The sequence below is a fragment of the Ochotona curzoniae genome, unplaced genomic scaffold (assembly GCF_017591425.1).
Source record: "Ochotona curzoniae isolate NIBS_2020 unplaced genomic scaffold, NIBS_Ocur_1.0 contig_2861, whole genome shotgun sequence".
Classification (NCBI taxonomy): domain Eukaryota; kingdom Metazoa; phylum Chordata; class Mammalia; order Lagomorpha; family Ochotonidae; genus Ochotona; species Ochotona curzoniae.
The window spans coordinates 2,249,021-2,262,195 of NW_024465620.1; the positions used below are offsets into that span (position 1 = coordinate 2,249,021).

General features: G+C 59.8%; 2 protein-coding genes across 2 annotated transcripts; both read right to left on the reverse strand.

The window, feature by feature from the left end:
- Positions 1-1,684: 1,684 nt before the first annotated feature.
- On the reverse strand, positions 1,685-5,077 carry KLK8 (kallikrein related peptidase 8). Its single transcript, XM_040978214.1, has 5 exons — positions 5,008-5,077; positions 4,563-4,722; positions 3,632-3,894; positions 2,474-2,607; positions 1,685-1,852 (listed from the first exon to the last, which is right to left on the reverse strand). The coding sequence occupies exons 1-5, from the start codon at positions 5,075-5,077 to the stop codon at positions 1,685-1,687; spliced, it is 795 nt and encodes a 264-aa protein (XP_040834148.1).
- Positions 5,078-6,837: 1,760 nt separating this feature from the next.
- On the reverse strand, positions 6,838-10,632 carry KLK9 (kallikrein related peptidase 9). Its single transcript, XM_040978343.1, has 5 exons — positions 10,590-10,632; positions 10,333-10,489; positions 8,358-8,623; positions 7,220-7,356; positions 6,838-6,990 (listed from the first exon to the last, which is right to left on the reverse strand). The coding sequence occupies exons 1-5, from the start codon at positions 10,630-10,632 to the stop codon at positions 6,838-6,840; spliced, it is 756 nt and encodes a 251-aa protein (XP_040834277.1).
- Positions 10,633-13,175: the final 2,543 nt, after the last annotated feature.

Here is a 13,175-nt window from a genome sequence, read left to right on the forward strand (position 1 = left end):
TGTTGAATTAGCTTCGGGAATCATCATTGTCTCTAAAGGTGTACCACCATGAGGTGTCTGTGTTTTAAAGGCAGCTGAAGTGCCACAGGCTGTGAAGCCACTCTTTGGGGTACCTGTGGCACCGATAGGGGCGCCGTCGGGGGTCTCAGCTGCTCCACTTCTGGTCCCGTCTCCTGCCAGTGTGTCTGGCAGGCAGACGACGGTGTCAGTACCCAATTCCTGTCGTTCCTGTGGGTGACCCAGATGGAGTTCTTGGCTCCCAGCTCCAACTGGTGCCAGCCCTTGCTGGTGTGGGCACTGGGGAGTAAACCAGTAGACCAAATATCTCCTGTGCCTCTCCTTTAAAAAAAAAAAAAAAACTTAAAAAAAGCCTACCTTCCTAAGAATTTGCATAACAAGAAAATGTCCACATATTTAAATGATGAAATGTAAAATGTTGGTATATTAATTTGTGTAACTTTCCCCCATACAGGTCTGTTAATGAAAATGTTAGAATTATTTCTGGAGAATAACTTTTTGCTTATTTTGGGTTCAAAAGTATTTTTCTGTTATCACATCAAACAGATAAAAAACTACTTTTAGCTTACAGGCAGGACCAAGGTCCAGCAGCTGTCATTTACTATTCCTGTTTAATATTTTTATTTTTCTAAATAATAATTAAAAAATTAACATGGAGGAGGGGCTGCAACATGGTGTAACAGGGGAACCCTCCACCTGTGGCCTCAGCATCTCATACAGGCACGGTTTCGAGTCCTGGCTGCTCCACTTCCCATCCAGCTCCCTGCTAGGAAGCTTGAAAAAGCAGCAGAGGACAGCCCAAAGCTTTGAGCTCCTGCACCTACGTGGGAGACCTAGAAGAAGCTCCTGGCTCCTGGCTCCTGATTGGTTCAGTTCTGGCCAGTGCAGCTATCTGGGGAGTGAACCTCTCTCTGTCTCTCCTTTCTGTAATTCTGCTATTCATATAAAAAAATTTAAAATAAATCTTTAAAAAATATACAAATGAGGTAGGGATGGCTGAGGTTTGCTTCACAGCACCAGGGGGCTGGCAGGTGAGCTGGGAGGCAGTTTTGCACTGTTCACTGTTGGAGCTGGATCATGGCGCATTGGGGTTGATGCTGTTTCTGGAATAAAAACAATGAAAGAAGTCTTTGGGTTGGGAGATTCCTGGCGTAACTTCTCCAAAAATGCAATCCTGGTTCCAGCAGCCATCCTCAAGATCTCTGTCACTGTGGGACCCTCAGGGATGCGGCTGGCGACAGCACACCTACAGAAAGTCCCTCCCACAGCCCTAGGGCGCCTGTGGTTCGAATCCCTTGATTCTAATCAGTGCTGTTTGGCTAGGACTGGAATGCAGCTAAGCCAATAGCCATCCAATGCGGATCAATGAGGAGACAGAAGGATCAAAGATGAGCTGGGCCAATCGGATTGTCTCCCAAGAGCCTTAAAACAGTGGCGAATTTGTACCCTTACAAAATAAGGAGTCTAATCCCCACTCATCCTTCTGCAGGACCACTATGTCTTCTGTTTGGGGGCACAACCCCCCAAAGAGAAACCTCACATCCTTCCAGAACATCAGGGATCCCCTTGGGCTTTGGCCAGGGTGGGAGTGTGGTGGGAGCCCCTTCCCACCCCTCTGCCTCCCTACAGGGCTAAAACAGGCACGGAGCCGGCTGCGGTTGCACGTTTATTCCGCGGGACCCAGGCCGCTGCCCATCGTCTTGATGATCCAGTCCCGGTAGCGGCAGATGTTGGTGTAGACGCCGGGTTTTTCGGGCCGCCCACAGGGGTCGGAGCCCCAGGAGGTGATGCCTTGGAGCCTGCCGTCGCACACCAAGGGGCCTCCGGAATCGCCCTGAAGGGGGAACAGGCAAAGCGGGTTTTCCCTACAAGCTGCACAAGATCTCCTGCCTGTCTAACTCGGCTCTGTGCCGGGTTGGTGAACAGGGTTTTTTCTGCGTGTTTGGTCTCCTCTTTAGCCAACAGGGCAAGAACTATGTTCCCTGCACCCAGTCAAGAGGGCGGAGGCTGAGCTGGCATGTCAGGGAAGCCACGCGACTGGTGTGGGGGCCACGAGAAGACACACCTGGCTTTTATGGCAGGGTCTTGGGCTCCCAGGGGAGACCCGTGGACAGCAGTGCGGGGGAGCGTGGTGGGGAGCTAGCAGACTCCCCTGGAGCTGGGACAGTGCGCCCCACCCACCTCAGGCACCAGCCAGGGAGGAAGGAGCCCACGCGAGTTTCTCAGCACAGATTCTGGGCGTAGAGCTGTCGGGGAGGCCGCAGGGAGGGGGCCTTCCCTGACCCCTTGCCGCCTCCCTACAACCCCCACAAACCAGAGTGCCCAGGAAAGCTAAGACTTGCGCCCCATTCTGTGTGGCCTTTCTTCCAAGCCTCACCCCCACTCTGCAGAAAGGGTCCCCCTTCCCCTCACTGAGGCTGGGGTCCAGTAGGCGGGCGCAAGGGCAAGCACTCACCTGGCACGTGTCGGCGCCGTTGCTGTTGCCCGCGCAGACCATGCCCTCGTTGACCTTGCCTGGGTAGGCACGCTTGCACTTCTTCTGGGAGAAGATCTGCACTTGGGCGCAGTTGAGGGTGTCGGGGAAATTCTCTGGGGACGAGAGGGGCCTTTCCCTCCATCCTGGTCCTCGTGGGAGCCCACCCCGCCCCAGCCGCATTGTGTGTGCGTGTGCGTGCACGTGTGTGCGTGCATGTGCGTGTTTGCCCTGGTTCCCAGGGGCACACCACTCTCCTTGCCTTTCTCCCTGGGGTTCTGTGGGGTCCCACCTCGAGTCTGCTGCCCCGAGTCCGGTTCAGATCAAGTGCAGGAGACTTGGAGGTAATACTTCTGATCCTTGCTCCCCTCAAATCGCCAGGGCTTCCATTTCAATGGACTCCAATGTTCCCCCTGGATGCCTTCTCTGTTCCAATTCCACCTCTCCACCTGGCCTTCTCCTTGTGCCCTGACAGTATTGCCCGAAGGCACCTGACTTGCTGTAATCCTTTATTTCGTGTGTGTGTATCATCCATCTCCCCCTTGTGCGATTCCACGAGCACTGGGAGTTGGTGTGGTTCATTCCCAATTATACCTTTAGTGCTTGCGACAGCGATGGGGGGTGGGGAATGCTAAGGACTCAATAAACAAATGAATTGATGATGGAGGGCAGAATTCGTCTGACTACCTTTGGAGGGTTGGGCTTGAGAAGTCTGGGCAAACGTGCCAGGAGCTACAAGCGCTTCATCTCATATAGTAAAGATTTATCGAGTGCCTACTGTGTCCTGGAGACACACGGGGAAGAAATCGTGCCAGCTCGAGTCCTGGCTGCTCCACTTCTGATCCAGTTCCCTGCAGGTGTGCCTGGGAAAGCAGCAGAGGAAGGCCCCTGCACCCACGCAGGAGACCCAGAAGAAGCTCCTGGCTGCTGTCGCCAATTTGGGGAATGAGCTAACAAATGGGAACCTCTCTGTCCCTCTCTGTAACTCTGCCTAATCAACAAATAGATACATCTTTTAAAAATCACTCAACACTTTCCCTTGTCCGTCTCCTCCTGCAGGGCCGAGCTTTGCCCACAGCTTGAGGTCCTCGGGACCAGCCAACTCGTCCTCTCCCTCCCAGCAACGGCCGTCCGCTGTACCTCGGGGGCTGGTGACGGTGCCCCAGCCGGAGATGGTGCACGTCTGGCCGACCCGGGCGCAGTGGTCAGCCAGCCGGATGGGCTTCACCTTGGCCCCGAGGGACGCCTGCCGCTTGAGCCGGATGAGCATCAGGTCGTGGCTGTGGTCCTCCACGTTGCTGCTGTTGTAGCAGGGGTGCTGGATGGACTGAGCCACCGACATGGCTTGCTCCGGCTCGTCCTTGCTCTGCAGGCTGTGGTCTCCCAGGCGCACCGTGTACTTCCTGTTCCAGTACCCCAGAGAGTACTGGGGACTCAGGGGGGATTGTGGACCACCAGTCCCCTCTGCTCTTAGGACTCAAAGTCCAGCCCAGCCCTCCTCCCTCACACCCAGGGGTCCAGCCCAGCCCCTCCTCCCTCACACCCAGGGGTCCAGCCCCTCCTCCCTCATACCCAGGGGTCCAGCCCCTCCTCCCTCACACCCAGGGGTCCAGCCCAGCCCCTCCTCCCTCACACCCAGGGGTCCAGCCCAGCCCCTCCTCTCTCACACCCAGGGGTCCAGCCCAGCCCCTCCTCCCTCACACCCAGGGGTCCAGCCCAGCCCCTCCTCCCTCACACCCAGGGGTCCAGCCCCTCCTCCCTCACACCCAGGGGTCCAGCCCCTCCTCCCTCACACCCAGGGGTCCAGCCCAGCCCCTCCTCCCTCACACCCAGGGGTCCAGTCCAGCCCCTCCTCCCTCACACCCAGGGGTCCAGCCCCTTCTCCCTCATACCCAGGGGTCCAGCCCAGACCCTCCTCCCTCACACCCAGGGGTCCAGCCCAGCTCCTCCTTCCTCACTCACAGGGGTCCAGCTCCTCCTCCCTCACACCCAGGACTCAGGGGTCCCGACTGCCAGTTCTCTCCTTCCTGAGCTGAGGTTGCCCCCCAGGCTCCAGCCCCACCTCACTCACGGTTTTTTGCAGTGGGCAGCCGTGAGGACCCAGCCAGCGCCCACCAGGACGCCCCCGCAGATGAGGCGCCCGCCCTGGAACAAGGCGGTCTGCCACGGCTGTGAATGGGCCTCGCACTCCTGCCCCTCCAGGACCTTGGAGCCCTGCGCCGTGCAGAGTCCTGTGGCAGAAGGGACCAGGGTGGGTGGCCGCCCTGGGAGGGGCCCGGTGCCGGAGCCAAGGAGCCTGGGGTGCAGGCAGGCTCCCCGCACGCCAGCACACACCACCACGCAACATACACGCACACTCTGCCAAGCCTGTGCATCATTATCCGTGACTCACACACATCCACACGTGTCAACACGGGCACGCTTGTCCAAGGCATGCATCCCGGAACACAACCCAACCCCCTGCCAACTGCTGCTACATGCACCCCTCCCCCATACACCCCCAGCCCCCTCCTCACCTGCCCAGGCTCCCAGCAGCGACAGCAGGAGCATCCAGGTCAGGGCTGTGCGGGGCGGGGGGCGTCCCATGGCGGGGTCTGGGAGTGGGAGACAGCAGGGAAGAGCGAGCCTGACGCCCAAGGGTGGGACTCGAGGTGGGGCCTTGGGTCGGGGGCACAGTGCACTGGGGGGTCGGGACAGTGACCCCAGAGTCTAAGTCAGAGTGTGCCCTCCCAGAGGCTGCAGGGCCTGGGCTCCTCCATTCCAAGGGAGTAAGAGGCCTGGCGGATGGTGCCTGGGGTGGGGGGCAGGCTGGGTCCCTGGCCCTGTCCACTGTCTGAGGACCTCTGCACCTCACCTTCCAGGATCCGGGAGCGGGGCACCAACGGACTCCCAGGAGAGGCCCCAGCACTGCTGTTCCAGCCACCAGGGACCAGATTGCAGCCTTTTAACTGCAAGACCCCGCCCCTGCTCCGCCTCTTCCCACACCTGAGAGGCAGGTGTATGTGGGGGGGGGGATGGAGTGGGGTGGTGGGTGCTGCTAGAACACAGAACCCTGGGCATGTGGAAATCTGAGGGAGACTGGGTTGGATTGGACCCCTGGGTGTGAGGGAGGAGGGGCTGGGCTGGACCCCTGGGTGTGAGGGAGGAGGGGCTGGACCCCCGGGTGTGAGGGAGGAGGGGCTGGGCTGGACCCCTGGGTGTGAGGGAGGAGGGGCTGGGCTGGACCCCTGGGTGTGAGGGAGGAGGGGCTGGGCTGGACCCCTGGGTGTGAGGGAGGAGGGGCTGGGCTGGACCCCTGGGTGTGAGGGAGGAGGGGCTGGGCTGGACCCCTGGGTGTGAGGGAGGAGGGGCTGGACCCCTGGGTGTGAGGGAGGAGGGGCTGCACCCCTGGGTGTGAGGGAGGAGGGACTGGGCTGGACCCCTGGGTGTGAGGGAGGAGGGGCTGGACCCCTGGGTGTGAGGGAGGAGGGGCTGCACCCCTGGGTGTGAGGGAGGAGGGACTGGGCTGGACCCCTGGGTGTGAGGGAGGAGGGGCTGGACCCCTGGTCTGAGGGAGGCCGGACTAGAGGCCCAGATTCTTGAGTCTGAGGGAGGACGGCCGGGGGCTGAAAAATGAAGCCCTTTTGGGAGGAGGGCTTAGAGCCTGACTCTGGTGGGGCCTGGGAGCGGAGGAGGCGGGTCTTGGCGTTCCCACCCTTCGGGCGGGTCCTGAGAGGTGGGATCTGGGAAGGCAGGTTTGGGAGGCGCTGTGACCTCGTTTCCTGCTCCCTGGGGGCGGTGGGACCAACCCCGGCAGGGCGCGGGAGGAGCTTGGCTGCCGGAGGGCGGATTAGGATCCACGGGGTCAGCATCCCGCCCGGGTCCCACAACGAAGGCAGACACGTGCGCGGCTCCCCGCGTTTATTGTAAAATCATCCGTGGCCTCCACACGATGGAGACCCTGCTGCAGCCTCTCCCGTGCGGATCCCATCAGAATTCAAACCCGGAACGTGCGCAGGGCGGTGACCGCACGGTGGCGCCCGAGCCCCTCGTGGGCGGAGCCAACGCGCCCTGCAAGCCAGGGGGCGGGGCCTCTGCCCAGGAGGCGGAACCGTGGAAGTGGGGAGGCGGAGCTCCTGGGTGGCAGCTGTCCCTAGGGGCGGGGCCTCTGGGCCGAGCTGCTCCAGGGGGCGGTGCCGCTCGGCGGTCACGTGGGAGCAGAGGCGTGGCCCTGCCTGCTCCAAGGGGCGTGGCCGCGCCGTGATTGACGTCGTCCCAGGAGTCCTGGGCGGGCGGCTGTGCAGGCGCCCAGCAGAGGCCCCCTACGCCGCGGGCATGCTTCTCCTGGTTGCCCTCCGCACGAGAGCTCAGTTGTCCTCCATGGTTTTTCGGATCCAAGCTTCGTAGTGGCACACGCTAGTGTAGACGGCCGGGCGCCTGGGTCTAGAGCAGGGCTCGGCACCCCCGGACACCACTCCTGCCAGGGTCCCATTGCAAACCAGGGGGCCCCCGGAATCGCCCTGCGTGCAGGAGAGACTGTCAGGTCACGTCCTCTTCCCCAGCAGGCCCCACACGCGGGAGCCCAGGTCTGTCGCCCCCCTGCCCCTGGGACCTCCTGTTCTCAGACCCCTTCTCCCCTAGTGTCCCTCCTGGAAAGCCAGGTGTCCCGGCCCCCTCTTCATTTTGCTCCAGGAAGTTTGGGGTCCCCTGTCTTCTCTCCCCGCCCCCCAAGCCCGGAGACGGTCCCACCTGGCAGGAGCCACGGCCGCCTTCCCAGAGGCCCGCGCAGATCATGCTGTCTGAGATGTGGCCAGGGTAAGCCCAATGGCAGAGTCTGGGCTCCAGCACGCTGATGTTGGCGCACTGCAGGGCCATGGGGTACCGCACTGTGGGGAAGGGGGAGGGAGCGACAGCCACCCTGTCAGCCCTGGGCTGGCCATTCACCAAGCCTTCCAGAACAGGTGCAACCCCAAAACCCGCATGGAGAGACCCTAAGAGACAGGCAGGTGGATAAGAGGAAGAGGAGGAGGGGGAGGGAAACAGAAGGATCCAGAAGAGAGACACACGGAGAGGTTCTGGGAGGGAGGGAGCCAGGGACCTGGGGAGGGGTCGGGCAGAGCTGCGGGCAGGGGAGGTGGTGGGAAGATGGGGCTGGTAGGGACAGAGCCCACCTAGGATAGACAGGTGTGTATCATTGGCCCATGGTCACCCAAGGATTTGGATTTTTGTGTGTGTGTGTGCGGGGGAGAGGGGGTACATTTAGAAACCTGGGTTTTGTGTAAAATCTCCCAGGCTTTGCGATATCAGCAGAAACAAATAAACAAATCAGACTTTTGCTCTCACGCCCCTCGGGAAGCTAACAGTGATGAGGGAAGCCTGTGGTCTGGACCCTCCTGGAGGGGCTGGCTGGCTCTGTCTCGGCTGCCAAGGGCGTGTGCGTCCACTCCGAGACGCCTCCGGAGTCATGAGGTGTTGCCTGGTGAGTGTCACACCATCGAGGCATCCTTGTTTGTTCTGCATTGTCACTGGTTCATGACATGCTGGCATGGCCTGGGAAGGCACTGGAAGACAGCTGGAGTCCTTAGGTCCCTGCACCCATGGTGGGAGACCCAGAGGATGCTCCTGGCTCCTGGCTGTGGATCAGCTCAGCTCTGGCATGGCAGCCATTTGGAGAGTGAACCAGCGGATGGACGATCTCTCTGACTCTGCTTCTCTCTAGACATCTGCCTTCTCAACAAAATCAATCTTTAAAAAAAAATACTGGTGTGTCTTATAACTGAGAGCATCTTTGATTTGATAAAACCACATCCATGGGGAAAGCTGGAAGAGGCTCAGAGGTCAAAAGGCAGAGATGAGAGAGGCAGGGACTGGGATGTGGGGACTGTACCCTTAGGGCTGGACACGGCTCCCCAGCCAGAGATGAGGCACGGGGTGCCTGGACGCACGCAGGTGGGGCTGAGGTCGAGGGGCTGCACGGCGGTGCCCAGGCGGGCCGGCCTGGGCAGGCGGATCAGCATGATGTCATCATTGTGGTCATTGGCGCTCAGGTCGTTGTTGAAGCCGGGGTGGGGGAAGAAGTTGGTGACCCGGAAGAGCTGCTCAGGACCCTCCCACCGCCACAGGTGGTGTTCCCCGAGCCGGACCCACAGGTACCTGCTGAGACAGGTCTTGGATGGAGGTCATGCTGGGGCAAACCCCCATCCCTTTGTGCTGTGTTGGGTGGCCTCTGGGTGCTGTGTGGTTTTCAGCAGGGTGCACACCCTCTCTGCTTGCTTGCTCCCCACGCTGACAACCCTTGAGGAGCCTTACCCTGCAAGCTTGCACTCCCTCTTTGTCCCACCTGGAATCTCGCTGGTGACCTGGGTCCCCAGGAACCTTGTGGGCACCTGGCATTCTCACCTGCCACTCAGCAGCAGCTCCACACCCTGCCCCCACTGGTCCGGCAGCTTCTGCGGGAGTGACTGGTGCATGTGTGTGTGTGTGGAGGGGTGTCATATGGAAACTCCCCACGTTGGAGTTCACCTGTGTGCTCAGTGCTCAGGCATGGGGAGCACAAGGTGTGATCCCAGCTTTATCCCAATTATCTTTCAATTTCTCCATCTCTGTTTCCCCTTCTGCTCCCTGGCTACATCTGCCTAGGGTTCTTCCAGCCTGAAGTGCCCAGCTGAGTTCTAAGTGGTCCCACTGTGAAGCAATGCATGATGGGCAATTCCTGCACAGTCTCCTGGGTCAGCATCCTTGGCTTGGTCCGGGAGGTAGGAAGGTCGGGACTGTGTGAACGGCACCTGTGCGATGACGATGTCCAAGACTCTTGCTTCACGTCGATTCCAGGATTCCACGGAACCCCAAGAAGGTAAGATCCTAGGGCTAGCAGGTTCTGCACCCCCGGGATCCTGTGAGGCCCGACTTTCAGAATGTTATGGTTTCCAGATTCTAACATTTGGACTTCCACATTACCAGCAATAAATCTTAAAACTTAAAAGTTCTCTGGGTCCTATTATTCTTGGAAAATAAGCCTAAGAACGTTATCATCCTATAACTCTGTGATTTTCGAACTTTTCGATTCAAATAAACTGGGACTCCAACAGTTTGAAACTCTGGGTTTCTCAGAACTCAAGATGTCCTGTCTTGTAAACACTGGCCATATTCTATCCATGTTTAAGGCAGATGCTTCTAGAACTCTTTTTGGTTCTGGCAGCCAGTATTCTGCCAGTCCTGGTGTTTCCGCATCCTGCGAGCTCTACCCTCTGTATTCGACAAGGATCTGGAACTGTCCCGGGCGAGGCAGCCCCTGAACCCTGCAGGTGTGGCCAGCTCACAGGAGTGATGCCAGGCCCGTCCGACTGGCGGGGCTGAGCATGAAAAAGAGCGGTTGCCGTCCATCAGCCCCTCGAAGCATGTGCATGCTAAAAGCGTGTTTTGCAGATATCAAACAAAACCTTCATTTTCTGTTTGCTGTTGGTTTGTTTTGCTTTTTGCCTGTCCACTAGAACGCTTGAGCCTGAACTCGGGGCCGGTGTCATCGGCCCACGGGCAGAGCTGATTTTTCTTGTCACCTCGCTGGCTACAGCCGTGGAAGCTGCTGCGGGTTAACCGTAAGACCTCGTGGAGTTTGGATCTTAGAATTCCTCGACTCTGGATTTCTTGGGATGAAGAGCCAATTTGAACCTTTCGATTCAGCACCAGACACTTGGGGTCTCTCCAATGTTGGAGTTGGACCAGGGGGCTGTGCTGTGGAATTCTAAGGTATCCGAGTTCCTGCCTGCCCCAGGCCCCTCTGCCCCTCCTCCATCCCATCCCATCCCATACTCCGGGCCCTCAGCCTCCTCCTCCCTGGCGGGGCTGGCCCCAGGGACACTCACGGCTTGCGGCAGTGGGCAGCTGTGAGCAGCCAGCGGTCGCTGATGAGGGTAGCCCCGCAGAAGAGGTGGGTGTGGTAGAAGAGTCCCGCCTGCCAGGGCTGCGAGTGGGGGCCACACTCCTCGGCCCCGATGGCACGGGTTTCTGCCCAGCCGTGTCCTGGGGTGAGACAGGGGCAGGCAGAGGGGTCAGAGGGCAGGGAAAGGTGGAGTGGGGAACAAACAGGGCAAGGGGGAGGGATAGATGGCAGGTGCCTCACCTGTCAGGAGCGAGAGCAGAGCCCAGATGCATCCCAGCCTCATGACCTTCAGGCACCTGGTTCCGTGGGCCTGCGCTGGGGGCCCCGGCTCCTTTATGGTAACCCTTGCCGTGTTCTTCCTCCTCCTCAGGGCCGCCCCCTGCCATTAGTCAGACTTGGGAAATGTCCTGGGCTGGGGGGAGGGGCAGGGGAAGCCCTGGGGGTGATGGTGACAGGGGCCGCAGGAGGAGGAGAGGTGGGTGCAGGGAGACCCCTGTCCCATACGGAGGAGCCCCCTGTGGATGAACCGGCTCGCTTGAGTACATGGGCGGGATGGGGCAGGGCTGGGGTGTTGACAGGCAAGGGGGGCCTCCCTCAGGTGCCCTCAGAGTGGGGTGTCTCCATTCATGACCTGTGGGGTCAGGAGGAGGAGGAATGAGGGGAAGATCCTGCGGGATCAACCTCCCAGAGCAGGTTGGGTGGGAGAAAAAAGGTGGATTTGGAGGGAAGGTGGCAGGCATGGGCAGCTGTGAGCAGGGGAAGGGCAGGGGGGACACCCAGAGGAAGGTCCCCGAGGACCCAGGGTGTGGGGGGAAGAAGAGATGCTAGAGAGTTAGGGACCCCGGAGGAAGCCACGCCCAGTCTGCACCTGCCCCGCTCTGGGCCCTCCCCACAAGGAGAAGGCTGAGGAATCTGGTCCCGTGTGGATTAACCCGCTCTTGTCACAACGTGCCCCTTCCCGCAGCCCTGCCGTTCCAGGAACACAGGTGCACAGCTGCCTGGCTCCAAACCTGCCTTCCCCTCTCGTCTTAGCACTGCCTTGTCCCTGCCAGGTCCTGGGAACTTTGGCTCCGGGCTTCTCCCCATCCACCCAAGGCTTCATCGCCCCCCAGCTCTCCCTCTCATCGAGTGGGCAGCCCCCTCTGAGCCTGCGTCCAGCCCCCTCTGAGCCTGCGTCCAGCCCCCTCTGAGCCTGCGTCAGCCCCCTCTGAGCCTGCGTGCAGCCCCCTCTGAGCCTGCGTGCAGCCCCTCTGAGCCTGCGTGCAGCCCCCTCTGAGCCTGCGTGCAGCCCCTCTGAGCCTGCGTCCAGCCCCTCTGAGCCTGCGTCCAGCCCCCTCTGAGCCTGCGTCCAGCCCCTCTGAGCCTGCGTGCAGCCCCCTCTGAGCCTGCGTGCAGCCCCTCTGAGCCTGCGTCCAGCCCCCTCTGAGCCTGCGTCCAGCCCCTCTGAGCCTGCGTCCAGCCCCCTCTGAGCCTGCGTGCAGCCCCCTCTGAGCCTGCGTGCAGCCCCCTCTGAGCCTGCGTCCAGCCCCTCTGAGCCTGCATCCCGCCCCCTCTGAGCCTGCATCCCGCCCCCTCTGAGCCTGCGTCAGCCCCCTCTGAGCCTGCGTCAGCCCCCTCTGACCCTGGGTTCAGCCCTGAGTCATCTTGCATCCTGCATTAGCTGGTTCCAGGAGATGCTAATTGAATGAGTGAATGTCTCTCTCCATAGCATTCTTTTCCTGGTGGACTTACTCATCCCAACCTAAGAGCTCCTTCTTCCAGGTAGCCTTTTCTGATTTTCCCAGGGAGAGTCCCTCTTTGCCCAGCATGCACAGCCCCCGTTCCACTTCCGGCTGCCCACAGAGATGCTTCTCTAGCTGGCTGCCAGCTCACCCGGCTCAGAGCTCGGACCCTGGGACTGGACTGTGTCCAGATTGCCATGCTACTGACAGTTAGGTGTATCTTAGGTCACTCAGCGAAAACCAACAGGGTCACGAGGGGGCAGTGCAGGGAATTCAGTGGCCCAGCAGTCTGACCTGGAGGAAAGGGCTCAGAAAGACGCCCTTGGCCACAGCGCCTCCCTCCTCTCCAGGCAGGGGTGTCTTGGAGACCCTCCGAGTGCAAACAGCCATCTGTACATGGATGCTAACGAGGTCTGGAAAAGCTGGGGAGGCTGGCTCTAGTGCTGGGGCCTTGCACCTGCGTGGATGCTGTTCTGGGCGTCCAATTCTGTTGTGGCTCTATGGAACGTCTCTTTCTTTGTAATTCTATCTTTCAAATAAATAAATCTCTCTTTTTAAAAAAGAGATACCTTTTTTTTTTCTACATGTGTTTGTTTATTTTTATTAGAAAGTCAGATAAAACAGAGAGAAGGAAAAGCAGAGAGATCTTCCACCTGCTGTTTCACTTCCCAAATGACTGCAACGGCCAGAGCTGAGCCGATCTGAAGCCAGGAGCTTCTTCTGGATTTCCCGTGGGGGTGCAGGAGCCCAAGGATTGGGGTCACCTTTTGCTGTTGTCCCAGGCCATCAGCAGAGAGCTGGATGGAAAGTGGAGGAGGTAGGACTTGAACCGGCACCCACATACAGGCAGAGGCTTGGCGCGCTATGCCACGGTGCTGGCCTCAAGAGAGCATTTCAAGAGCGACCTTTCTCGGCTGTTCGGTGTTTCGTTAGCCACTCATGCGTGGTGCCACCTCGCGTTCTCAGGGATCTGCCTCCCGCAGGCAGTCAACAGGCAGTTCAAGCAAGGGGATGGCCTTTTTGGACCCAGTGGGCTCCCACTTGTCGGGGACTCCCTTGGCGCACCACCTGCAGTCTCCTCCTCCATCAGCCCTGTCGCTCGGTC

Coding starts and splice junctions, on each gene's coding strand:
- KLK8 (XM_040978214.1), bottom strand. CDS start 5,077: ATGGGACGCCCCCCGCCCCGCACAGCCCTGACCTGGATGCTCCTGCTG. Junction 4,723..5,007: donor GCTGCTGGGAGCCTGGGCAG/GTGAGGAGGGGG, acceptor CTTCTGCCACAG/GACTCTGCACGGCGCAGGGC. Junction 2,608..3,631: donor CACCGTCACCAGCCCCCGAG/GTACAGCGGACG, acceptor TCTCGTCCCCAG/AGAATTTCCCCGACACCCTC.
- KLK9 (XM_040978343.1), bottom strand. CDS start 10,632: ATGAGGCTGGGATGCATCTGGGCTCTGCTCTCGCTCCTGACAG. Junction 8,624..10,332: donor GCTGCCCACTGCCGCAAGCC/GTGAGTGTCCCT, acceptor CTGTCTCAGCAG/GTACCTGTGGGTCCGGCTCG. Junction 6,991..7,219: donor GCGGCCGTGGCTCCTGCCAG/GTGGGACCGTCT, acceptor TCCTGCACGCAG/GGCGATTCCGGGGGCCCCCT.